Source organism: Zonotrichia leucophrys, unplaced genomic scaffold (assembly GCF_028769735.1).
Source record: "Zonotrichia leucophrys gambelii isolate GWCS_2022_RI unplaced genomic scaffold, RI_Zleu_2.0 Scaffold_58_302659, whole genome shotgun sequence".
Lineage (NCBI taxonomy): Eukaryota > Metazoa > Chordata > Aves > Passeriformes > Passerellidae > Zonotrichia > Zonotrichia leucophrys.
Genome location: NW_026992263.1, coordinates 1 through 26,394, shown reverse-complemented (window position 1 = coordinate 26,394; position 26,394 = coordinate 1). Strand labels below are relative to the sequence as shown.

Here is a 26,394-nt window from a genome sequence, read left to right as displayed (position 1 = left end):
AAAATAGACCCAAAATAGACCTGAAATGAGCCTGAAATACACCCAAAAATACACCCAAAATAGACCCAAAAATACACCCAAAATACACCCAAAATGTGCTGAAATACACCCAAAAATAGACCATAAATACACCCAAAATACACCCAAAATAGACCTGAAGTACACTTAAAAATAGACCCAAAAATACATCCAAAAATAGACCTAAAATAGACCTGAAATGCGCCCGAAATACATGCAAAATACACCCAAAATAGACCCAAAAATACACCCAAAATAGACCAAAATAGACCCTAAATACACCCAAAAATACACCCAAAAATGGACCTGAGATACACCCAAAATAGACCCAAAATACAGTCAAAATAGACCCAAACCACACCCAAAATATGCTTAAAAATTGACCCAAAATACACCCAAAATGCCCTGAAATGTGCCTGAAATAGGCCCAAAAATACACCCAAAATAGATCCAAAAATAGATCTGAGATACACCCAAAATAGACCCAAAATGTGCTGAAATAGACCCAAAAATACACCCAAAATAGACCCAAAAATAGACCCAAAATGCGCTGAAATGCACCCGAAATACACCCAAAAATACACCCAAAAATAGACCCAAAATACACCCAAAAATAGACCTGAGATGCACCCAAAACACACCCAAAATAGACCCAAAATAGGCCTAAAAATACACCCAAAATAGACCCAAAAATACACCTAAAATACACCTAAAAATAGGTCTGAGATGCGCCCAAAATAGACCCCAATCACACCCAAAATACACCCAAAATACACTTAAAAATAGAGCCAAAATACACCCAAAAATAGGCTCAAATACACCCAAATACACACCCAAAAATAGACCCAAAATAGACCAAAATAGGCCCAAAAATACACCCAAAAGTAAACCCGAAATAGACCTGAGATACACCCAAAATAGACCCAAAATACACCCAAAAATGTACCAAATCACACTCAAGATACGCCCAAAATACATCCAAAATAGACCCAAAGTGCACTTAAAAATACACCCAAGATACACCCAAAATACACCTAAATCACACCCAAAATAGATCCAAAAATAGACCGAAAATACACCTAAATCACACCCAAAATAGATCCAAAAATAGACCGAAAATACACCCAAAATACACACAAATACACCCGGGGAGATGGGGACACACCTGGGGTAGGGCCGTCACTGGGCAGTGGTCACTCAGGGTCACTCAATGGTCAGTGGTCACTCATTGGTCACTGTGGTCACTCCAGACCAACAAGAAGACGGGCCAGCCCATGATCACTGTGGGGGGGGGTTTGGCTCTGTGGTCACTCAGTGGTCACTCCCATGGGTGAATGGTCACTCCCAGGGGTCAATGGTCAGTGTGGTCACTCCGTGGTCACTCAGTGGTCACTCAGTGGTCACTCTGGTCACTCAGACCAACAAGAAGACGGGCCAGCCCATGATCACTGTGGGGGGGTTGGGCTCTGTGGTCACTCAGTGGTCACTCACTGTTGCTGTGGTCACTCCCATGGGTGAATGGTCACTCCCAGGGGTCAGTGGTCACTCAGGGTCACTCAGTGGTCACTCAGTGGTCACTCTGGTCACTCCAGACCAACAAGAAGCCCGGCCAGCCCATGATCACTGTGGGGGGGTTTGGCTGTGGGGTCACTCACTGTCGCTGTGGTCACTCCCATGGGTGAATGGTCACTCCCAGGGGTCAATGGTCACTCAGGGTCACTCAGTGGTCAGTGGTCACTCAGTGGTCACTCAGGGTCACTCAGTGGTCACTCAGTGGTCACTCAGTGGTCACTCACTGGTCACTCTGGTCACTCAGACCAACAAGAAGACCGGCCAGCCCATGATCACTGTGGGGGGGGTTTGGTCAGTAGTCACTCACTGTCGCTGTGGTCACTCCCATGGGTGAATGGTCACTCCCAGGGGTCAGTGGTCACTCAGTGGTCACTCAGGGGGTCACTCAGTGGTCACTCAGACCAACAAGAAGCCCGGCCAGCCCATGATCACTGTGGGGGGGGTTTGGTCAGTAGTCACTCACTGTCGCTGTGGTCACTCCCATGGGTGAATGGTCACTCCCAGGGGTCAGTGGTCACTCAGTGGTCACTGTGGTCACTCACTGGTCACTCAGTGGTCACTCATTGGTCAGTGGTCACTCAGTGGTCACTGTGGTCACTCAGTGGTCACTCAGTGGTCACTCAGTGGTCAGTGGTCACTCAGTGGTCACTCAGTGGTCACTCACTGGTCACTCATTGGTCACTGTGGTCACTCAGACCAACAAGAAGACCGGCCAGCCCATGATCACTGTGGGGGGGGTTTGGCTCTGTGGTCACTCAGTGGTCACTCCCATGGGTGAATGGTCACTCCCATGGGTGAATGGTCACTCAGTGGTCAGTGCTCACTGGTCAGTGGTCACTCAGTGGTCACTCAGTGGTCACTCCCAGGGATCAATGGTCAGTGTGGTCACTCAGTGGTCACTCAGTGGTCACCCACTGGTCAGTGGTCACTCACTGGTCACTCTCTGGTCACTCTCAGACCAATAAGAAGACCGGCCAGCCCATGATCACTGTGGGGTCACTGTTGGGGGGTTTTTGGCTCTGTGGTCACTCAGTGGTCACTCAGTGGTCAGTGTGGTCACTGTGGTCACTCAGTGGTCACTCAGTGGTCACTCTGGTCACTCTCAGACCAACAAGAAGACGGGCCAGCCCATCATCACTGTGGGGGGGGTTGGGCTCTGTGGTCAGTGGTCACTCAGTGGTCACTCAGTGGTCACTCTGGTCACTCCAGACCAATAAGAAGACGGGCCAGCCCATGATCAATGTGGGGTCACTGTTGGGGGGGTTTTTGGCTCTGTGGTCACTCAGTGGTCACTCAGTGCTCACTGTGGTCACTCAGTGGTCAGTCATTGGTCACTCAGTGGTCACTCATTGGTCACTCTGGTCACTCTCAGACCAACAAGAAGCCCGGCCAGCCCATGATCACGTGGGGGGGGTTGGCTCTGTGGTCACTCTGTGGTCACTCACTGTCGCTGTGGTCACTCCCATGGGTGAATGGTCACTCCCAGGGGTCAATGGTCACTCAGTGGTCACTCAGTGGTCACTCAGTGGTCACCCACTGGTCAGTGGTCACTCAGTGGTCACTCTGGTCACTCAGACCAATAAGAAGACGGGCCAGCCCATGATCACTGTGGGGGGGGGGTTTGGCTCTGTGGTCCCTCAGTGGTCACTCAGTGGTCACTCCCAGGGATCAATGGTCAGTGTGGTCACTCAGTGGTCACTCAGTGGTCACTCAGTGGTCACTCTGGTCACTCAGACCAATAAGAAGACGGGCCAGCCCATGATCACTGTGGGGGGGGTTTGGCTCTAGGGTCACTCAGTGGTCACTCAGGGTCGCTCAGTGGTCACTCAGGGTCACTCAGTGGTCACTCATTGGTCACTCTGGTCACTCTCAGACCAACAAGAAGACGGGCCAGCCCATGATCACTGTGGGGTCAGTGTGGGGGGGTTTTTGGCTCAGTGCTCACTGTGGTCACTCACTGGTCACTCAGTGGTCACTCAGTGGTCACTCAGTGGTCACTCAGACCAATAAGAAGACGGGCCAGCCCATGATCACTGGGGGGTTTTTGGCTCTGTGGTCGCTCAGTGGTCACTCCCATGGGTGAATGGTCACTCCCAGGGGTCAGTGGTCACTCAGTGGTCACTCAGTGGTCACTCACCGGTCAGTGGTCACTCACTGGTCACTCTGGTCACTCAGACCAACAAGAAGACCGGCCAGCCCATGATCAATCTCTACACCGACCGCGAGACCGGGAAGCTCAAGGGCGAGGCCACCGTGTCCTTCGACGACCCGCCCTCGGCCAAGGCTGCTATTGACTGGTTTGATGGTCAGCAAATTCCCAAAATTCCCAAATTCCTCAAATTCCCAAAATTCCCAAAATTCCTGATGCCAAAATTCCCGAAAATCCCAATAACGAAACTCCCAAAATTCCCGAAATCCCGAAATTTCCCCGTGTCCTTCGACGACCCGCCCTCGGCCAAGGCCGCCATCGACTGCTTTGATGGTCAGAAAATACCCAAAATTCCCAAAAATCCTGATCCTTAAATTCCCAAAATCCTGAAATTCCCAAAAATCCCGGTAACGAAACTCCCAAAATTCCCAAATTTCTGAAATTTCCCATCCCAAACGTCGCCATGTCCTTCGACGACCCGCCCTCGGCCAAGGCCGCCATCGACTGGTTTGATGGTCAGAAAATTCCCAAAATTCATGAATTCCTCAAATTCCCCAAAAATCCTGAATTTCCCAAAATTCCTGATCCTTAAATTCCCCAAATTCCCGAAATCCCGAAATTTCCATCCCAAATGTCACCGTGTCCTTCGACGACCCGCCCTCGGCCAAGGCCGCCATCGACTGGTTGTACGGTCAGAAAATTCCCAAAAATCCCAAATTCCCCAAAATCCCAAATTCCTAAAATTCCTGATCCCCAAAATCCTGAAATTCCCAAAATCCTGATACTTAAATTCCCCAAAATCCCGAAATTTCCATCCCAAATTTCACCGTGTCCTTCGACGACCCGCCCTCGGCCAAGGCCGCCATCGACTGCTTTGACGGTCAGAAAATTCCCAAAATTCCTAATCCCAAAATCCTGAAATTCCCGAAATCCTGAAATTCCCAAAAATCCCGAAATTCCCATCCCAAATGTCGCCATGTCCTTCGACGACCCGCCCTCGGCCAAGGCCGCCATCGACTGGTTTGATGGTCAGAAATACCAAAATTCCCAAATTCCCCAAAATCCCAAAAATCCCCATCCCAAAATTCCCAAAAATCCCGATAACGAAACTCCCAAAATTCCCGAAATCCCGAAATTTCCCCGTGTCCTTCGACGACCCGCCCTCGGCCAAGGCCGCCATTGACTGGTTTGATGGTCAGAAAATTCCCAAAATTCCCAAAAATCCCAAAATTCCTGATCCTGAAATTCCCAAAATCCTGAAATTCCCAAAAATCCCGATAGCGAAACTCCCAAAATTCCCAAAATCCTGAAATTCCCGAATTCCCAAAATCCTGAAATTCCTGAAATTCCTGATCCTGGATTTCCCCCAATAATTCCCAGTTTTCTCCAATAAATTCCCAAATTTACCCAATATTAATTCCTAAATCTCCCCAATATAAATTCCCATTTTTCCCCACTAGTAATTCTCATTCCTCCAATATTAATTCCCATTTTTCCCCAATAAATTCCCTTTTTTTCCCCAATTTTCCCCAGTATTAATTCCCAATTTTCCCAAATATCAATTGCCATTTTTCCCCAATAAATTCCCATTTTTCCCCAATTTTCTCTAATATTAATTCCCAATTTTCTCTAATATTAATTCCCAATTTTCTCTAATATTAATTCCTATTTTTCCCCAATATAAATCCCCATTTTCCCCAATATGAATCCCCAATTTTCTCCCAATAATTCCTATTTTTCCCCAATATTAGCTCCCATTTTTCCCCAAAAAATTCCCTTTTTTTCCCCATTTTTTCCCAAAAATTCCCTTTTTTTCCCCAATAAATTCCCTTTTTTTCCCCAATAAATTCCCTTTTTTCCCCCAATTTTCCCCAATATAAATTCCCCTTTTCCCCCAATAATTCCATTTTTTCCCAAATTTTTGCCAGTATTAATTCTCATTTTTCCCAATAAATTCCCTTTTTTTTCCCCGTTTTTCCCCAAAAAATTCCCATTTTTCCCCAATTTTCCCCCAATATAAATCCCCATTTTCCCCCAGTAATTCCCATTTTTTCCCAATAAATTCCCTTTTTTTCCCCAATTTTCCTCCATATTAATTCCCAATTTTCCGCAATATAAATCCCCATTTTCCCCAATATAAATTCCCAATTTTCTCCAATGTTAATTCCCATTTTTCCGCAATATTTACTCCCATTTTTCCCCAATAAATTCCCTTTTTTTCCCCAATAAGTTCCCTTTTTTTCCCCCAATTTTCCCCTATATAAGTCCCCAATTTTCCCCAGTATTATTTTCCATTTTCCCCAATATTAATTCCCATTTTTCCCCAATTTCCTCTAATATAAATTCTCCTTTTCCTCAATATTAATTCCCATTTTTCCCCAATTCCCTTTTTTTCCCCAATTTTCCCCAATATAAATCCCCATTTTCCCCAATATAAATCCTCAATTTTCTCCCAATAATTGCCATTTTTCCCCAATATAAATCCCCATTTTTCCCCAATATAAATTCCCAATTTTCCCCCAATAATTCCCAATTTTCCCCAATATTAATTCCCATTTTTCCCCAATTCCCTTTTTTTCTCCAATTTTTCCCCAATAAATTCCCTTTTTTCCCCCAATTTTCCCCCATATAAATCCCCATTTTCCCCAATATTAATTCCCATTTTTCCCAATATAAATCCCCAGTTTTCCCCCAATAAATTCCCTTTTTTTTCCCCAATAAATTCCCTTTTTTTTCCTTGTTTTTCCCCAATAAATTCCCTTTATTTCCCCAATAAATTCCCTTTATTTCCCCAATAAATTCCCTTTTTTTTCTCCAATTTTCCCCAATAAATTCCCATTATTTCCCCAATAAATTCCCTTTATTTCCCCAATAAATTCCTTTTTTTCCCCAATAAATTCCTTTTTTTTCCCAATAAATTCCCTTTTTTTCCCCAATAAATTCCCTTTTTTTTCCCAATAAATTCCCTTTTTTTTCCCCAATTTTCCCCAATAATTCCCATTTTTCCCCGTTTGCAGGCAAGGAGTTCTCTGGGAACCCCATCAAGGTCTCGTTCGCCACCCGGCGCGCCGACTTCACCCGGGGCGGCGGCCGCGGCCGGGGACGGGGAGGTGAGCAAAAAATTCACATTTTATAACACAAAATTCACATTTTATAACACAAAATTCACATTTTCCACCCCAAAATCCCCATTTTCCACCCCAAAATCCCCTTTTCGGCCCTGAAATCCTGATTTTCTAGCTCAAAATTCACCTTTTTTAGCCCAAAATTCAGCTTTTTTTTCCCGTTTTCCACCCCAAAATTCACCTTTTTCACCCCAAAATTGACTTTTTTCACCCAAAATTCACTTTTCCATCCTAAATCCGGTTTTTGTACCCCAAAAATTCACCTTTTTCACCCAAAAATTCACCTTTTGTAACCCAAAATTTACCTTTCCATCCCAAATCTGGTTTTTGTACCCCAAAATTCTCCTTTTTTAGCCCAAATCCCCTTTTTGTACCCAAAAATTCACCTTTTTTAACCCAAAATTCACCTTATTCACACCAAAATCCCCCTTTTCACCCCAAAATTCATCTTTTGTAAAACAAAATTCACCTTTTATAACCCAAAATTCACCTTTTCACCCCAAAATTTACCTTATTCACACCAAAATTCACCTTTGAACCCCAAAATTCACCTTTTATGAAACAAAATTCATCTTTTTAACCCAAAATTCACCTTTTTAACCCAAAATTCACCTTTGCACCCCAAAACCCCCCTTCTGTAGCTTAAAATCCCCATTTCTGCCCTGAAATCCTGATTTTCTAGCTCAAAATTCACCTTTTTTAGCCCAAAGTTCCCATTTTCTACCCCAAAATTCACTTTTTTCACCCCAAAAACCCCATTTTTTTTAACCAAAACCCAATTCCTCCTCCTAAAATCCCATTTTTTGCCCATTTTTCCTCCCAAAATCCCCATTCTTTTTCCCCATTTCCAGGCCCCATGGGTTTGGCCATTCCCATTTTTCAGCCAAAAATCTCCATTTCTCATCCCAAAATCCCCATTTTTTTTCCCAAAATCCCCATTTTTTTACCAAAATCCCCGGATTTTTTACCAAAATCCCAATTCCTCCCCCTAAAATCCCATTATTTCCCCATTTATTCCCAAAATTCCCATTATTTTCCCCATTTTCAGGCCCCATGGGCCGGGGCGGGTTCGGCCATTCCCATTTCTCACCCAAAAATCTCCATTTTTTCACCCAAAAATCCCCATTTTTTAACCAAAAATCTCCATTTTTTAACCAAAAATTTTTTTCCCAAAAATCCCCATTTTTTTTAACCCAAAAATCTCCATTTCTCCCCCCAAAATCCTAATTTTTTTTTACCAAAATTCCCATTTTTTTACCACAATCCCCATTTTTTTTACCAGAATCCCAATTCCTCCCCCCAAAATCCCATTATTTTTCCCCATTTTTCCCAAAATTCCCATTTTCCCCCCATTTCCAGGCCCCATGGGTTTGGCCATTCCCATTTCTCACCCCAAAATCTCCATTTTTTTTCCCAAAATCCCCATTTTTTCACCCCAAAATCCCCATTTTTTTCCCAAAATCCCCATTTTTTTTCCCAAAATCCCCGGGTTTTTTCCCAGAATCCCCATTTCTCTCTGTAAAGTCTCTTTTATTCCCATTTTTAACCAAAATCCCCATTTTTTCCCCCATTTCAGGCCCCATGGGCCGGGGCGGGTTCGGCTCCGGCTCCGGCGGCCGCGGCGGCTTCACGGGAGGGGGAGGGGCCCAGCAGAGAGCGGGCGACTGGAAATGCCCCAACCCGTGAGTGACCGATATACTGGTTTATACTGGGATATACTGGGATGGTTATACTGGGTATACTGGGTTATACTGGGGTGTACTGGGTTATACTGGGAGGGGCCCAGCAGAGAGCGGGGGACTGGAAATGCCCCAACCCGTGAGTAATGGATATACTGGGATATACTGGGTTATACTGGGAGGGTTATACTGGGTTATACTGGGATATACTGGGTTATACTGGGATATACTGGGTTATACTGGGTTATACTGGGATGTACTGGGAGGGTTATACTGGGATATACTGGGTTATACTGGGATATACTGGGAGGGGCCCAGCAGAGAGCGGGGACTGGAAATGCCCCAACCCGTGAGTGACTGATAATATACTGGTTATACTGGTTATACTGGGAGCGTGATACTGGTTTGTAATGGGTTATACTGGGAGGGTTATACTGGGTTATACTGGGATGTACTGGGAGGGTTATACTGGTTTATACTGGTTTTACTGGGATATACTGGGATATACTGGGATATACTGGGTTATACTGGGATATACTGGGTTATACTGGTTTATACTGGGATATACTGGGTTATACTGGGTTATACTGGGATATACTGGGTTATACTGGGATATACTGGGATATACTGGGTTATACTGGGGTATACTGGGATATACTGGGTTATACTGGGATATACTGGGTTATACTGGGAGGGACTGGGATGGGATGTGTCTGTGACATCACTGAGGACATGGTGACGTCACTGATGACGTCGCTGTGACGTCACAGGGTGCATGAGAGAACACGGGGAGGGGTTTGGGATGAACTGGGAGGAACTGGGGGAACTGGGAGGGGTGTGATGTCACCGGCGCTGTGGTGACGTCACTGATGACGTCATCACTGGGCGCGTGAGACCCAATTTGGGGGGGAATTGGGAGAAATGGGGGACAAACTGGGACGTGCTGGGTCTGTGACATCATCGGCGTTGCTGTGACGTCACTGATGACGTCACCGATGACGTCACCCGCAGGGCGTGCGAGAACATGAACTTCTCGTGGCGGAACGAGTGCAACCAATGCAAGGCGCCCAAACCCGAGGGGGGGCCCGGGGGGCCTCACCTGGGCGGGGGCGGGGCCGGAAAATACCCCGGGGGCGGCCGAGGAGGAGGAGGAGGAGGAGGAGGAGGAGGAGGAGGAAACCACATGGGTAAGGAACAGCTAAAATACACCCAAATACACACAAAACATACACAAAATATACACAAAAATAGACCCAAAATACACCCAAAATACACACAAGATATACCCAAAATACACCCATAATATACCCGAAATATACCCAAATCACACCAAAAATAGACCCAAAATATACCCAAAAATAGACCCAAAATGCACCCAAAAATAGACCCAAAATACACCCAAAATACACCTAAAATACACCCAAAATACACCCAAAATATACTCAAAAATAGACCCAAAATACACTTAAAATAGACCCAAAATATACCTGAAATATATCCAAAATATACCCAAAATACACAAAAAATATACACAAAATATACCCAAATATACACCCAAAATACACCCAAAATATACCCAAAATATACACAAAATATACACAAAATATACACAAAATATACACAAAATACACACAAAATACACACAAAATATACCCAAAATATACCCAAAATATACCCAAAATATACACAAAATATACACAAAATATACACAAAATATACACAAAATACACACAAAATACACACAAAATATACACAAAATATACACAAAATATACACAAAATATACCCAAAATACCCCGGGGGCGGCCGAGGAGGAGGAGGAGGAGGAGGAGGAGGAGGAGGAGGAAACCACATGGGTAAGGAACAGCTGAAATACACCCAAAATATACACAAAATACACCAAAAATATACACAAAATATACACAAAATAGACCCAAAATACCCCGGGGGCGGCCGAGGAGGAGGAGGAGGAGGAGGAGGAGGAGGAGGAAACCACATGGGTAAGGAACAGCTGAAATACACCCAAATATACACAAAATACACCCAAAATACACACAAAATATACACAAAATATACACAAAATAGACCCAAAATATACCCAAAAATAGACCCAAAATAGACCTGAAATATACCCAAAATATACACAAAATATACCCAAAATATACACAAAATATACCCTAAATATACCCAAAATACACCCAAAATATACACAAAATACCCCGGGGGCGGCCGAGGAGGAGGAGGAGGAGGAGGAGGAGGAGGGGAGGAAACCACATGAGTAAGGAACAGCTGAAATACCCCTAAAATACACCCAAAAATACACCCAAAATGACACAAAAATACACCCAAAATACACCCAAAATACACCCAAAATAGACCCAAAATGCACCCACAATACACCCAAAATACACACAAAATATACCCAAAATATACACAAAATACACCCAAAGTACAACAACAATACACTCAAAATATATCCAAAAATAGACCCAAAATACACCTAAAATATACCCAAAATATACCGATAATACACCCAAATATACCCAAAATACACCAAAAATGCACCCAAAATATACCCAAAATATGCCCAAAAATATACCCAAAATACACCCAAAATATACCCAAAATACACCCAAAATATACCGAAAATACTCCCAAAATATACTCAAAATATGCCCAAAATACCCCAAAATAGACCCAAAATAGACCCAAAACGCACCCAAAAATAGACCCAAAATACACCTGAAATATACGCAAAATATACCCAAAATAGACCCAAAATACACCCAAAATACACCAAAAAATACACACAAAATACACCCAAAATACCCCGGGGGCGGCCGAGGAGGAGGAGGAGGAGGAGGAGGAGGAGGAGGAGGAGGAGGAAACCACATGGGTAAGGAACAGCTAAAACACACCCAAAATACACCCAAAATACCCCAAAACACACCTAAAAATGCACCGAAAATATACCCAAAATACACCCAAAAATTCACCTGGGCACACCCAAAATAGACCCAAACTACACCCAAAATAGACCCAAAATATACCCAAAATACACCAAAAATGCACCCAAAATATACCCAAAATATGCCCAAAAATATACCCAAAATACACCCAAAATATACCCAAAATACACCCAAAATATACCGAAAATACACCCATAATATACCCGAAATTTACCCAAAATATACCCAGAATAGACCCAAATCACACCCAAAATACACATAAAATATACCCAAAATATACCCAAAATATACCCAAAATACACACAAAATACACACAAAATACACACAAAATACACACAAAAATATACCCGAAATACACCCAAAATACACCCAAGATATACACAAAATACACACAAAATATACACAAAATATACACTAAATATACACTAAATATACACAAAATATACCCAAAATATACCCAAAATATACCAAAAATATACACAAAATATACACAAAATATACACAAAATACCCCCATAATACACCCAAAATACACCCAAAGTACAACAAAAATACACTCAAAATATACCCAAAATACACTCAAATATACCGAAAATACACCCAAAAATAGACCCAAAATACACCTGGGCACACCTGTACACACAATTACACACCTTTACACACAATTACACACCTGTTACACACATTTACACACATTTACACACCATTTCACACCTGTTCACACCCGTTTCAGGTGGTGGTTTCGAGGATCGCCGTGGCGGCCGCGGGGGCTTTGACCGGGGCGGGTTGGACACACAATTACACACAATTACACACATTTACACACCTGTTACACACATTTACACACATTTACACACCTGTTTCAGGTGGAGGGTTCGAGGATCGGCGTGGCGGCCGCGGGGGCTTTGACCGGGGAGGGTTGGACACACAATTACACACAATTACACACCTGTTACACACAATAACACACATTTACACACATTTACACACCCATTACAGGTGGAGGGTTCGAGGACCGGCGCGGCGGCCGCGGGGGCTTTGACCGGGGAGGGTTCCGGGGCTCACCTGTACACACAATTACACACCTGTACACACCTGTTACACACCTGTATCACACATTTACACACCTGTTCACACCCGTTACAGGTGGTGGGTTCGAGGATCGCCGTGGCGGCCGCGGGGGCTTTGACCGGGGAGGGTTGGACACACAATTACACACAATTACACACCTGTTACACACCTGTATCACACAATTACACACCTGTTCACACCTGTTTCAGGTGGAGGGTTCGAGGATCGGCGCGGCGGCCGCGGGGGCTTTGACCGGGGAGGGTTCCGGGGCACACCTGGACACACCCATACACACAATTACACACCTGTTACACACATTTACACACCCATTACAGGTGGTGGATTCGAGGATCGGCGCGGCGGCCGCGGGGGCTTTGACCGGGGAGGGTTCCGGGGCTCACCTGTACACACAATTACACACAATTACACACAATTACACACCTGTACACACCTTTACACACATTTACACACCTGTTTCAGGTGGTGGGTTCGAGGATCGCCGTGGCGGCCGCGGGGGCTTTGACCGGGGAGGGTTCCGGGGTCGCGGCGACCGCGGCGGCTTCAGGGGCGGCCGAGGAGGCGACCGGGGCGGCTTCGGGCCCGGCAAGATGGACAGCAGGTGGGAGAATGGGGGGAGAAATGGGGGATTGGGGAAAAATGGGGATTTTGGGGAAAAATGGGAATATTCGGGGGGATAAACCTGGGATTTTGGGGAAAAATTGGGAGGGAATGGGGAATTTGGGGGGGAAAATGGGGAATTTGGGGGAAAAAATAGAGATTTTGGGGGATAAAACTGGGAATTTCGGGGGGTAAACGAGATTTTTGGGGAAAAATTGAGAGGGAATTTTGGGGGGGAAATGGGAATTTTGGGGAAAAAATGGGGATTTTGGGGGGATAAACCTGGGATTTTGGGGAAAAAAATCTGGGAGTGAATAGGGAATTTGAGGGGAAGAAATGGGGAATTTGGGGGATAAACCTGGGATTTTGGGGAGATAAACCTGAATTTTTGGGGAAAAAATGGGAGCGAATAGGGAATCTTTGGGGAAATATGGGGATTCTGGGGAAAAAATCAGGAGCGAATAGGGAATTTGGAGGGGAAATGGGGATTTTGGGAAAAATGAGGAATTTGGGGGATAAAAGTGGATTTTGGGGAGAAAATTGGGAGTGAATAGGGAATTAGGGGGGGAAAAAATGGGGATTTTGGGGGGATAAACCTGGGATTTTGGGAAAAAATTGGGAGGGAATAGGGAATTTGGGGGGAAATATGGGGATTTTGGGAAAAAACGGGGAATTTGGGGGGATAAACCTGGGATTTTGGGGAAAAAAATGGGAGGGAATAGGGAATTTGGGGGGAAATGGGGATTTGGGGAAAAAATGGGGAATTTGGGGGGATAAACCTGGGATTTTGGGGAGAAAAATGGGAGGGAAGTTTGGTGGGAAATGGGGATTTTGGGAAAAATATGTAGATTTTGGGATAAAACAGGAAATTTGGGGGGAAAAAATGGGGATTTTGGGGGAATAAACCTGAGATTTTGGGGAAAAAAATTGGGAGCATATAGGGAATTTGGGGGGAAATGGGGATTTTGGGAAAGAATGGGGATTTTGGGGGATAAACCTGGGATTTTGGAAAAAACGGAGTTTGGGGGATAAACCTGCGATTCTGGGGGATAAACTTGGGATTTTGGGGGAAAATCAGGAGCATATAGGGAAATGGGGATTTTGGGGAATAAATGGGGAATTTTGGAGGAATAAAAGTGGGATTTTGGGGAAAAAAATGGGAGGGAATAGGGAATTTTGGGGGAAAAAATGGGGAATTTGGGGAGATAAACCTGAGATTCCTGGGGGGTAAACCTGGGATTTTGGGGGAAAAATTGGGAGGGAATGGGGAATTTTGAGAGGAAATAAGGAATTTGGGGAGATAAACCTGGGTTTTTGGGAAAAAATGAAGATTTTGGGGGGATAAAACTGGGATTTTGGGGAATAAATGGGGAATTTTGTGGGGATAAACCTGGGATTTTGGGGAGAAAAATGGGAGGGAAGTTTGGTGGGAAATGGGGATTTTGGGAAAAAAATGGGGATTTTGGGGGGGTAAACAAGAGATTTTGGGGAGAAAATTAAAAGGGAATTTGGGGCGGAAATGGGGATTTTGGGAAAAAATGGGGAATTTGGGGGGATAAACCTGGGTTTTTGGGAAAAAATGAAGATTTTGGGGGCATAAAACTTGGATTTTGGGGAGATAATCTTGGGGTTTTGGGGAGATAAACCTGGGATTTTGGGAAAAAAAATGAAGATTTTGGGTGAAAAAAATTGAGGATTTTGGGGCGATAAACCTGGGATTTTGGGGAAAAAATCGGGAGCAAATAGGGAATTAGGGGGGGAATTTGGGGATTTTGGGAAAAAATGGGGAATTTGGGGGGATACACCTGGGATTTGGCGAAATGATGAAAAAAGGGAGATTTTGGGTGGAAAATCAGGGGATTTGGGGTAAATCTGGAGAAAAACCGAGATTTTGGGAAAATTCTTGTAATTTTTGGGGACAAAAACGGATTTTGGGGGAAAATGGGATTTTGGGGCGGAACCTGCAGGGATTTTGGGGTAAATTTGGGGGATTTTGGGGTAAATTTGGGGGATTTTGGGTTGAATTTGAGGGATTTTGGGGTGAATTTGGGGATTTTGGGGTGAATTTGGGGGATTTTGGGGTGAATTTGAGGGATTTTGGGGTGAATTTGGGGGATTTTGGGGTGAATTTGAGGGATTTTGGGGTGAATTTGGGGGATTTTGGGGTTTTTGAAGGCGATAGATGGGATGGGGGGAATCCCAGGATTAATTAATGTCAGTAATTAACGTTAATCACTAATTAATGTCCATCCACAGGGGTGACCACCGGCAGGACCGACGCGAGCGGCCATATTGAGCCCCTCCCCCCCCCCCTTGGCCCCGCCCCCACCCCCGTTTTGTATTTCTGCCCCTCCCCCCATGGCCCCGCCCCCTCCCCCCGCGGGCCCCGCCCCCACCCGCTTTTAACCCTTCCCCCCCCCCAATAAAGCGAATTTGGGGGAAGGATTCGGGGCCGCTGCTGATTGGATGGGGATGGGAAAGGGGGCGTGGCCGCGTTGTGAGGTTATTAATGGGCTAATGAGGCACTTCCGGCCGCGGGGTTCATTAGCGAGGTCATTAACGAGATCGTTAAACGCTGATGTCATGAAGGGTAGGGCGCCTAAATTAGGATGGGGCTCTTTAAGGGGGCAGGGTGGGGCGGGCCTGGGGAGGTTAATCTGCATAATGGGCGTGGTATGACCATAAATAGACTGCGGGGCGTGGCTTGAGCGTGTTTACACCTGGTACGTAGAGTGCTGGGCTGTATTAGCATAAGGGGCGTGGCTTAATCAAATAGATGAGGGTGTGGTTTAGGAGGGCAAACTTAGTGCAGTGGGCGTGGTTCTGCCATAAATGGAGAACGGGGGTGTGGCTTGGTTGCTACTTATGCTTAAGGGGCGTGGTTTGACCATAATCGGGTCTTGAGGGGGCGTGGTTTGACCATAAATGGTTCCTAAGGGGGCGTGGTTTGACCATAAATGGGTATTGAGGGGCGTGGTTTGCCCATAAATGGGTATTGGGGGCGTGGTTTCGTTACGGCGGGAGCGCTGAGGGGACGCCGCCATGAGGGGCCCCAGGCGCCCGTACAGGTGTCAGGGGCTCGCGTACCTGTCCAGGTGTGCGGGAACAGCGATTTCCCAACCAAACAGAGCCGTGACCTCGCTCAGGTGAGAGGAGCGGCCGATCCCCGTTCGGGTGCGGGAACCGCGGCCTCAGCGCAGGTGCGGGAGGGCAGGAAGTGCCTGTGCAGGTGGCAGGGGCGTGTGCTGGCGGCCAGGTGAGGGGTGTGGCGGCAGATTCCGGACAGGTACAACGGGGCGTGGCCGCCCTTCAGGTGAGGGGACACGGTGGGGCCGGAAGGTGCCGGCGGCCACAGCGGCCCGGGAGCGATGAGGAGGCGGCGGCGGGAGCCGAGAGCGGGGCCTGGAGCGGGGCTGGGGTTGCTGCTGCCGCTTCTGCTGCTGCTGCCGGGCGGTGAGAGGCGATTTGGGGCAATCTGAGGAGTTTGAGGGGAGTTTAGAGGGATCCTGATGGATTTGGGGGGTTTTGAGGGGGTACTGAGGGGATTTGGGAGGGAATCGTGAAGGTATTTTAACAGGGACTCGTGAGGGGATTTTGGCGGGAATTGTGAGGAGATTAAGGAGAGTTTGAGGGGATTTTAGAGGGATCCTGATGGATTTGGGGGGTTTTGAGGGGGTACTGAGGGGCTTTGAGGGGATTTGAGAGGGAATCGTGAAGGTATTTTAACCAGGGACTCGTGAGGGGATTTTGGCGGGAATTGTGAGGAGATTAAGGAGAGTTTGAGGGGATTTTAGAGGGATCCTGATGGATTTGGGGGGGTTTGAGGGGGTACTGAGGGGATTTGAGAGGGAATCATGACGGTATTTTAACAGGGACTCGTGAGGGGATTTTGGCGGAAATTGTGAGGAGATTAAGGAGAGTCTGAGGGGATTTTAGAGGGATCCTGATGGATTTGGGGGGGTTTGGGGGGGTTTGGGGGGGGTCTGAGGGGATTTGGGAGGGAATCGTGAAGGTATTTTAACAGGGACTCGTGAGGGGATTTTGGCGGGAATTGTGAGGAGATTAAGGAGAGTCTGAGGGGATTGGGGGTGTCCGAAGGGATTTGGGAGAGTTTGAGGGGATTTAAGAGGGTCCTGAGGGGATTTGAGAGGGAATCGTGAAGGTATTTTAACAGGGACTCGTGAGGGGATTTTGGCGGGAATTGTGAGGAGATTAAGGAGAGTTTGAGGGGATTTTAGAGGGATCCTGATGGATTTGGGGGTTTTGAGGGGTACTGAGGGGATTTGAGAGGGAATCGTGAAGGTATTTTAACAGGGACTCGTGAGGGGATTTTGGCGGGAATTGTGAGGAGATTAAGGAGAGTTTGAGGGGATTTTAGAGGGATCCTGATGGATTTGGGGGGTTTTGAGGGGGTACTGAGGGGATTTGGGAGGGAATCGTGAAGGTATTTTAACAGGGACTCGTGAGGGGATTTTGGCGGGAATTGTGAGGAGATTGAGGAGAGTCTGAGGGGATTGGGGGTGTCCGAAGGGATTTGGGGGAGTTTGAGGGGATTTAAGAGGGTCCTGAGGGGATTTGGGGGTGCATGAAGGATTTTGGGGGAATCTGAGGGGTTTGGGAGTTCCTGAGAGGGTTTGGAGGGGTCCTGTGGGGATGTGAAGTGTTTTCGGGAGAAAATCGTGAGTGAATTTCAACGGGGAATCGTGAGGGGATTTTTGGCGGGAATCGTGAGGGGATTTGGGGGTTCTGAGGGAAATTGGGGTGCCCGAAGGGATTTGGGCGTTTTTGAAGGGATTTGGAGGAGTTTAAAGGGATTTGAAAGGATGTTTTGGGGTGTCCCGTGGTGATTTTAAGGGGTTTTTTGGAGGGAATCGTGAGAGGATTTTTGGGGTTTTTGGAGAGAAACGTGAGGGGATTTTGGGCGGGAATCCTGAGGAGATTTCAGGGGGAACCGTGAAGGGATTTTTGGTGGAATCGTGAGGGGATTTTTGGGGTAATCATGAGATTTTGGGGAGATATCAGGAGATTTTTGGGGTGTTCTGAGGAGGTTTAGGGGCATCTGAGGGGATTTGGGAGGGTCTGAGGGGATTTTGGGGGGAATTAAAGGGGATCGGGAGAGAATTCAGGACGAAAAACTTGAGGAGATTTTTGCGGGGAACCGCGAGGGGATTTGAGGGGAATCCGAGGGGATTTGGGATTTTCTGAGATTTTGGATTTTCTGAGGGGATTTGGGGGTTTCTGAGGGTTTTTTTGCGGGGAATTGGGAAGAAATTTGGGGAGGGAGCATCCGAGAGGATGAGGCGGAAGAAAAACCGTGAGGGGATTTTGGGGAGAATCCGGGGGGATTTGGGGTTGTTCTGAGGGGAGAAAAAAGGCGGGAAAAGAATCTGAGGGAATTTCGGATTTTTCTGAGGCGATTTTGGGCAGGGACGAACGTGAGGGAATTTAGGAGGTGTCTGAGGGGATTTGGGGGGGGTTCTGAGGGGGTTTTGGGGAAATCCGAGGGGATTTGAGGGGGTTCTGAGGGGGTTTTGGGGAAATCTGAGGGGGTTTTGGGGAAATCCGAGGGGATTTTAAAAATGTTGAGGGGGTTTGGGAGATCCTGAGGGGATTCCGAGAGGATTTTGGGGCGGTTTGAAAGGATTTTGTGGGAGGATTCTTATTGGGGGATTTTGAGGCTGTGAGGTGACACAGAAAAAGGGTCTGAGGGAACCCGAAATTTAAAAATCGAGGGGATCAGAAGCAAAAAAAAATTTAATTAAGACAATTTTGAGGACGCGGTTTTGAGGGGGCTGTGAGGATTTTGGGGGGACATTGGGGGGGTCAGAGGGGACATTGGGGGGGGCACAATGGACACACGGGGGGGGTCACAGGGGACACATAGAGGGGTCAAAGGTCACCCAGGTGTCGCAGGAAGGTACCACGCGCAGGGCACGGGGGGGGGGGTTCCACAGCTCACATTCCAGGGCCGGTTTTTCCGGCTCGCCCCGGATGCCCGCTGCCATCCCGGATGTTGGGGTGGCCCCAATGTCCGGCCAGGTCACCCCCGAGGGGGAAATGACGTCATCATCTTAATAGGGGGGGTCCCCAAAAAGCGTCTCTGACGTCATCAAACCCCCCCTTGTTTCTCACAGGTCACTGGGGGGTGGCAGCAGAAGATGACCCAGGTGAGGAGGGGAGGGGAAAACACCTGGGAAGGGTCCCTGGGCTTGGGGGGTCCTGAATTCTGGGGTCCCTTAAGGGGAGGGGTCCCATTTTTGGGGTTCCTGTTTTTGGGATGAGTCCCATTTTTAGAGGGGGATATCCCATTTTTTTTGGGGGGGGGGTTCCTTAAGGGAATGGCTCCCATTTTGGGGGTTCCCTATAAGGGGATGGGGTCCCATTTTGGGGGGTACCCCCTAATTTGGGTCTGGGTGCTGTTCCCTATAAGGGGATGGCTCCCATTTTGGGGGGTACCCCCTAATTTGGGTCTGGGTGCTGTTCCCTATAAGGGGATGGCTCCATTTATGGGGGGGGTCCCCTTTAAATGGATGGCTCCATTTTTGGGGGGGGTTCCCTTTAAATGGATGGCTCCATTTTTGGGGGCAGGGGTTCCCTTTAAATGGATGGCTCCATTTTGGGGGGGGGTTCCTTTAAATGGATGGCTCCATTTTTGGAGGGTTCCTTTAAATGGATGGCTCCATTTTTGGGGGGGTTCCCTTTAAATGGATGGCTCCATTTTGGGGGGGGGAGGGTTCCCTTTAAATGGATGGCTCCATTTTTGGGGGGTTCCCTTTAAATGGAGCCATCCATTTTTGGGAGGGTTCCTTTAAATGGATGACTCCATTTTTGGGGGTTCCCTTTAAATGGATTGTTCCATTTTTTTGGGGGGTGTTCCCTTTAAATGGATGGCTCCATTTTTGGGGGGGTTCCCTTTAAATGGATGGCTCCATTTTTGGGGGGGTTCCCTTTAAATGGATGGCTCCATTTTTGGGGGTTCCCTTTAAATGGATGGCTCCATTTTTTGGGGGGCGTTCCCTTTAAATGAATGGCTCCATTTTTGGGGGGGGTTCCCTATAACGGGATAGCTCCATTTTTAGGTGGTCCCTTTAAATGGATGGCTCCATTTTTTGGGGGGTGTTCCCTTTAAATGGATGGCTCCATTTTTAGGTGGTCCCTTTAAATGGAAGACTCCATTTTTGGGGGGGGTTCCCTTTAAATGGATGACTCCATTTTTGGGGGGTGTTCCCTATAAGGGGACGGCTCCATTTTTGGGGGTTCCCTTTACATGGATGGCTCCATTTTTGGGGGTTCCCTTTAAATGGATGGCTCCATTTTTGGGGGGGGGGTTCCCTTTAAATGGATGGCTCCATTTTGGGGGGGTTCCCTTTAAATGGATGGCTCCATTTTTGGGGGGTGTTCCCGTTAAATGGATGGCTCCATTTTTGGGGTGGTTCCCTGAATTGGGTCTGGGGGGGGTTCCCTTTAAAAGGATGGCACTTTGGGGGTTCCCTTTAAATGGATGGCTCCACTTTTGAGGGGTGTTCCCGTTAAATGGATGGCTCCATTTTTAGGTGGTCCCTTTAAATGGATGGCTCCATTTATGGGGGGGTTCCCTTTAAATGGACAGCTCCATTTTTAGGGGGTTCCCTTTAAATGGATGGCTCCATTTATGGGGGTTCCCTTTAAATGGATGGCTCCATTTTTGGGGGTTCCCTTTAAATGGATGGCTCCATTTTTGGGGGGGGTTCCCTTTAAATGGATGGCTCCATTTTTGGGGGTTCCCTTTAAATGGATGGCTCCATTTTTGGGGGGGTTCCCTTTGAATGGATGGCTCCATTTTTGGGGGGGGGGGTTCCCTTTAAATGGATGGCTCCATTTTTGGGGGGTTCCTTTTAAATGGATGGCTCCATTTTTGGGGGGTGTTCCCTTTAAATGGATGGCTCCATTTTTGGGGGGGGTTCCCTTTAAATGGATGGCTCCATTTTTGGGGGGGTTCCCTATAAGGGGATTGCTCCATTTTTGGGGGGTGTTCCCTATAACGGGATAGCTCCATTTTTAGGTGGTCCCTTTAAATGGATGCCTCCATTTTTGGGGGGGGTTCCCGTTAAATGGACGGCTCCATTTTAACCCCCGCAGTGCCGTGCGGGACCCCCGTGCACCGGCGCGTGGTGGGGGGCTCGGGGGCGCAGGAGGGGCAGTGGCCATGGACGGTCAGCGTGGCCTTCAGGGGGCGCCACGTCTGCGGGGGGGCCCTGATCGCCCCCGCCTGGGTGCTGACGGCCGCCCACTGCTTCCCGCCGTGAGTAAAACACCCCAAAAACGCCCCGTTTCACCCCAAAATATCCCCCAAAATACCCCAAAATATCCCCCAAAATACCCTGGGATTTACCCCAAAATATCCCCAAAATACCCTGGGATTTACCCTGAAATACTGCTGGGAATGACCCCAAAAATAGCCAGGATTTACCCCAAAATAACCCTGGGATTTACCCCAAAATATCCCCAAAAATACCCTGGGATTTACCCTGAAATATCCCCAAAATACCCTGGGATTTACCCCAAAATAGCCCCAAAATAACCCTGGGATTTACCCTGAAATATCCCCAAAAATAGCCTGGAATTTACCCTGAAATAGACCCAAAATACCCGGGGATTTACCCCAAAAATAGCCGGGATTTACCCCAAAATAGCCCCAAAATACCCCGGGATTTACCCCGAAATACTGCTGGGAATGACCCCAAAAATCGCCGGGATTTACCCTAAAATAACCCTGGGATTTACCCCAAAATATCCCCCAAAATACCCTGGGATTTACCCCAAAATATCCCCAGAAATACCCTGGAATAGACCCTGAAATATCCCCAAAAATATCCTGGGATTTACCCTGAAATAGACCCAAAATACCCTGGGATTTACCCCAAAATATCCCCAAAATACCCTGAAATAGACCCAAAATATACCCTGGGATTTACCCCAAAATATCCCCAAAATACCCTGGGATTTACCCCAAAATACCCTGGGATTTACCCTGAAATACTGCTGGGAACGACCCCAAAATAGCTGGGATTTACCCTGAAATATCCCCAAAATACCCTGGAATTTAACCCAAAATACCCTGGGATTTACCCCAAAATATCCCCAAAATAACCCTGGGATTTACCCCAAAATATCCCCAGAAATACCCTGGAATAGACCCTGAAATATCCCCAAAAATACCCTGGGATTTACCCCAAAATATCCCCCAAAATACCCTGAAATATCCCCAAACATACCCTGGGATTTACCCCAAAATATCCCCAAAACACCTGGGATTTACCCCAAAATATCCCTAAAATACCCTGGGATTTACCCCAAAATATCCCCCAAAATACCCTGGGATTTACCCCAAAACACCTGGAATTTACCCCGAAATACTGCTGGGAATGACCCAAAAATAGCTGGGATTTACCCCAAAATACCCCAAAATTACCCCGGGATTTACTCCAAAATACCCCCAAAAATAACCTTGATATTTACCCCAAAATACCGCTGGGAATGATCCAAAAACCATGGAATTTACCCCAAAAATATCCCCCCCAAAAATACCCTGGGATTTTACCCCAAAATACCCTGAACTATCCCCAGAAATACTCAGGATTTACCCAAAACTCCCCAAAAACCCCAAAATTCCCCAAAAACCCCAAATTCCGCTTTCCCCATAGGGAGAACCCCCTCCCCAAATACCGGGTGACCCTTTCAGGACCCCCCAAAACCCCCCCAAAATCCCAATTCCTGACCCCAAACCCTCCCCAATTCACCCAAAACTCCCCAAAAACCCCAAATTTCCCCCAAAAACCCCAAATTCCCGATTCCTGACCCCAAATTCCCCGTAGGGAGAACCCCCTCCCCAAATACCGGGTGACCCTTTCAGGACCCCCCAAAATCCCCCCAAAATCCCAATTCCTGACCCCAAACCCTCCCCAATTCACCCAAAACCCCCAAATTTCCCCAAAACCCCCAAATTCCGCTTTCCCCATAGGGAGAACCCCCTCCCCAAATACCGGGTGACCCTTTCAGGACCCCCCAAAAACCCCCCCAAAACCCCCAAAACCCCCTGAAATCCCCCCAAAACTCCCCTCAAACCCCCCCAAACCCTCCCCAATTCACCCAAAACTCCCCAAAAACCCCAAAATTTCCCCAAAAACCCCAAATTCCGCTTTCCCCATAGGGAGAACCCCCTCCCCAAATACCGGGTGACCCTTTCAGGACCCCCCAAAATCCCAATTCCTGACCCCAAACCCTCCCCAATTCACCCAAAACTCCCCAAAAACCCCAAATTTCCCCAAAAACCCCAAATTTCCCCCAAAACCCCAAATTCCCGATTCCTGACCCCAAATTCCCCCTAGGGAGAACCCCCCCCCCAAATACCGGGTGACCCTTTCAGGACCCCCCAAAACCCCCTGAAATCCCCCCAAAACTCCCCTCAAACCCCCCCAAACCCTCCCCAATTCACCCAAAAACCCCAAATTTTCCCCCCAAAAACCCCAAATTCCCGATTCCTGACCCCAAATTCCCCATAGGGAGAACCCCCTCCCCGAGTACCGGGTGACGCTGGGGGTCCTGCAGCTCCTGTCCCCCCCCCCCGACGCCCAGGTGAGGGGCGTGGCCTCCGTCGCGCGTCACCCGGCCTATCGCGACTATCACGACAGCGGGCGGCGGCGGCGGGATGATGACGTCACGGGGGGTGACGTCAGCGGGGGCGTGGACATGGCGGGGGATCTGGCGCTGGCCCGGCTGGACCCCCCCGCCAGCCCCTCGCGCTTGGTACGGCCCGTGTGCCTCCCTGCTGCTGGAGTGACCTTTGACCCCGGCATGAACTGCACCGTCACCGGCTGGGGACACGTCCGGACGGCCGGTGGGTGACAGTGGGGACATCATTGGGGACATGGGGACATCACTGGGGACATGGGGACATCATTGGGGACACCATTGGGGACATTGGGGACATGGGGACACCATTGGGGACACGTCCGGACGGCCGGTGGGTGACAGTGGGGACATGGGGACACCATTGGGGACACTGGGACATTGGGGACATGGGGACACCATTGGGGACACGTCCGGACGGCCGGTGGGTGACAACGGGGACATTGGGACATCACTGGGGACATTGGGGATACTGGGTGGGGACACGTCCGGACGGCCGGTGGGTGACAATGGGGACATGGGGACACCATTGGGGACATGGGGACACCATTGGGGACATGGGGACATTGGGGACATGGGGACACCATTGGGGACATGGGGACACCATTGGGGACACGGGGACATCATTGGGGACACCATTGGGGACATCATTGGGGACACTGGGACATCACTGGGGACAACATTGGGGACACTGGGACATCATTGGGACATCATGGGGGACATCATTGGGGACATGGGGACATTGGGGACATGGGGACACTGGGACATTGGGGACATGGGGACACGTCCGGACGGCCGGTGGGTGACAACGGGGACATCATGGGGGACATGGGGACACCATTGGGGACACCCTGGGGACATGGGGACATCACTGGGGACACGTCCGGACGGCCGGTGGGTGACAGTGGGGACATGGGGACATCATTGGGGACATGGGGACACCATTGGGGACATTGGGGACACCGGCTGGGGACACGTCCGGATGGCCGGTGGGTGACACTGGGGACATGGGGACATTGGGGACACTGGGACACCATTGGGGACAGTGGGACATCACTGGGGACATTGGGGACACCGGCTGGGGACACGTGCGGACGGCCGGTGGGTGACACTGGGGACACTGGGACATCATTGGGGATATGGGGACACCATTGGGGACACTGGGACATCATTGGGGATATGGGGGACACCATTGGGGACAGTGGGACATCACTGGGGACATCATTGGGAACATGGGGACATCACTGGGGGCACCATTGGGGACATCATTGGGGACACGTCCGGACGGCCGGTGGGTGACAGTGGGGACACCATTGGGGACATGGGGACACTGGGACATCATTGGGGAGATGGGGACACCGGCTGGGGACATGGGGACACCATTGGGGACATGGGGACACCGGCTGGGGACACGTCCGGACGGCCGGTGGGTGACACTGGGGACATGGGGACACCATTGGGGACATGGGGACACTGGGTGGGGACATGAGGACACCATTGGGGACACGTCTGGACGGCCGGTGGGTGACAGTGGGGACATGGGGACATTGGGGACACCATTGAGGACATCACTGGGGACATGTCTGGACGGCCGGTGGGTGACAACGGGGACAAGGGGACACCATTGGGGACATTGGGGACACCATTGGGGACACCACTGGGGACATTGGGATACCGGGTGGGGACACGTCCGGACGGCCGGTGGGTGACAATGGGGACATTGGGGAGACTGAGGGGGAATTGGGGACACCAGGGTGTCCCCAGGACGGGGTTGGGGACACCACAATGACCACAGGACGGGGTTGGGGACACCACAATGACCACAGGACAGGGCTGGGGACACCCAGGGTGACCAGGACAGGGCTGGGGACATCTTGGTGACCCCAGGTGACCCCGTGGTGTCCCCATTGTCCCCTCAGTGCCGCTGCCACCGCCCAAGACGCTGCAGCAGCTGGAGGTGCCGCTGCTGAGCCGGCGCCATTGCCGCTGCCTGTACGCGCTGGGGACAGTGACAGGGACAGGGGACACAGGGACAGGGACAGGGACAGGGACAATGACAGGGGACACAGGGACAGAGCTGGGGACACCGGCGGGGGACACGCTGTGCGCCGGCCTGCCCCAGGGACAGCGCGACGCCTGCCAGGTGCGTGTGTGTGACACCGGTGTCACCTCCCCGTGTGTTGGTGTCACCTCTCGGTGTCACCTCCCTGTGTGTCCTCCCTGTGTCGGTGTCACCTCCCCCTGTGCCACCCCTGTGTCCGTGTCACCTCCCCCTGTGTCGGTGTCACCTCTCGGTGTCACCTCCCCCTGTCGGTGTCACCTCCCTGTGTGTCCTCCCTGTGTCGGTGTCACCTCTTGGTGTCACCTCCCCCTGTCGGTGTCACCTCTCGGTGTCACCTTCCCTCTGTGCCACTCACCCCTGTGTCGGTGTCACCGCTGTCACCTCCCCGTGTCCCTGCCTGCCCCCCCCCCTCAGTGTCACCTCTTGGAGTCACCTTGATGTCCCTCTTTATCCTCACTGTGTCCA

The 26,394-nt window shown here is 48.9% G+C and overlaps 2 protein-coding genes across 2 annotated transcripts in view; both read left to right on the top strand.

Moving 5' to 3' along the window:
• FUS (FUS RNA binding protein) overlaps window positions 1–15,556 on the top strand; it is a gene marked incomplete at its 5' end in the record, with an annotated part of 32,258 nt that extends 16,702 nt beyond the window's left edge. Inside the window, 6 exons of the mRNA XM_064737441.1 lie at window positions 3,766–3,895; window positions 6,757–6,849; window positions 8,441–8,546; window positions 9,555–9,652; window positions 13,062–13,200; window positions 15,456–15,556. Of these exons, the coding sequence (XP_064593511.1) occupies window positions 3,766–3,895; window positions 6,757–6,849; window positions 8,441–8,546; window positions 9,555–9,652; window positions 13,062–13,200; window positions 15,456–15,495 (606 nt within the window). The remainder of the gene's footprint in view (window positions 1–3,765; window positions 3,896–6,756; window positions 6,850–8,440; window positions 8,547–9,554; window positions 9,653–13,061; window positions 13,201–15,455) is intronic.
• Window positions 15,557–16,335: 779 nt separating this feature from the next.
• Window positions 16,336–26,010, top strand: LOC135460574 (prostasin-like; the record flags this gene model as incomplete). Its single annotated transcript, XM_064737463.1, has 5 exons — window positions 16,336–16,345; window positions 19,334–19,366; window positions 21,318–21,480; window positions 23,741–24,075; window positions 25,787–26,010. Coding segments are annotated over 5 exons (765 nt in total), but the record flags the coding sequence as incomplete, so codon positions are not given.
• Between the last annotated feature and the right edge of the window lie 384 nt (window positions 26,011–26,394).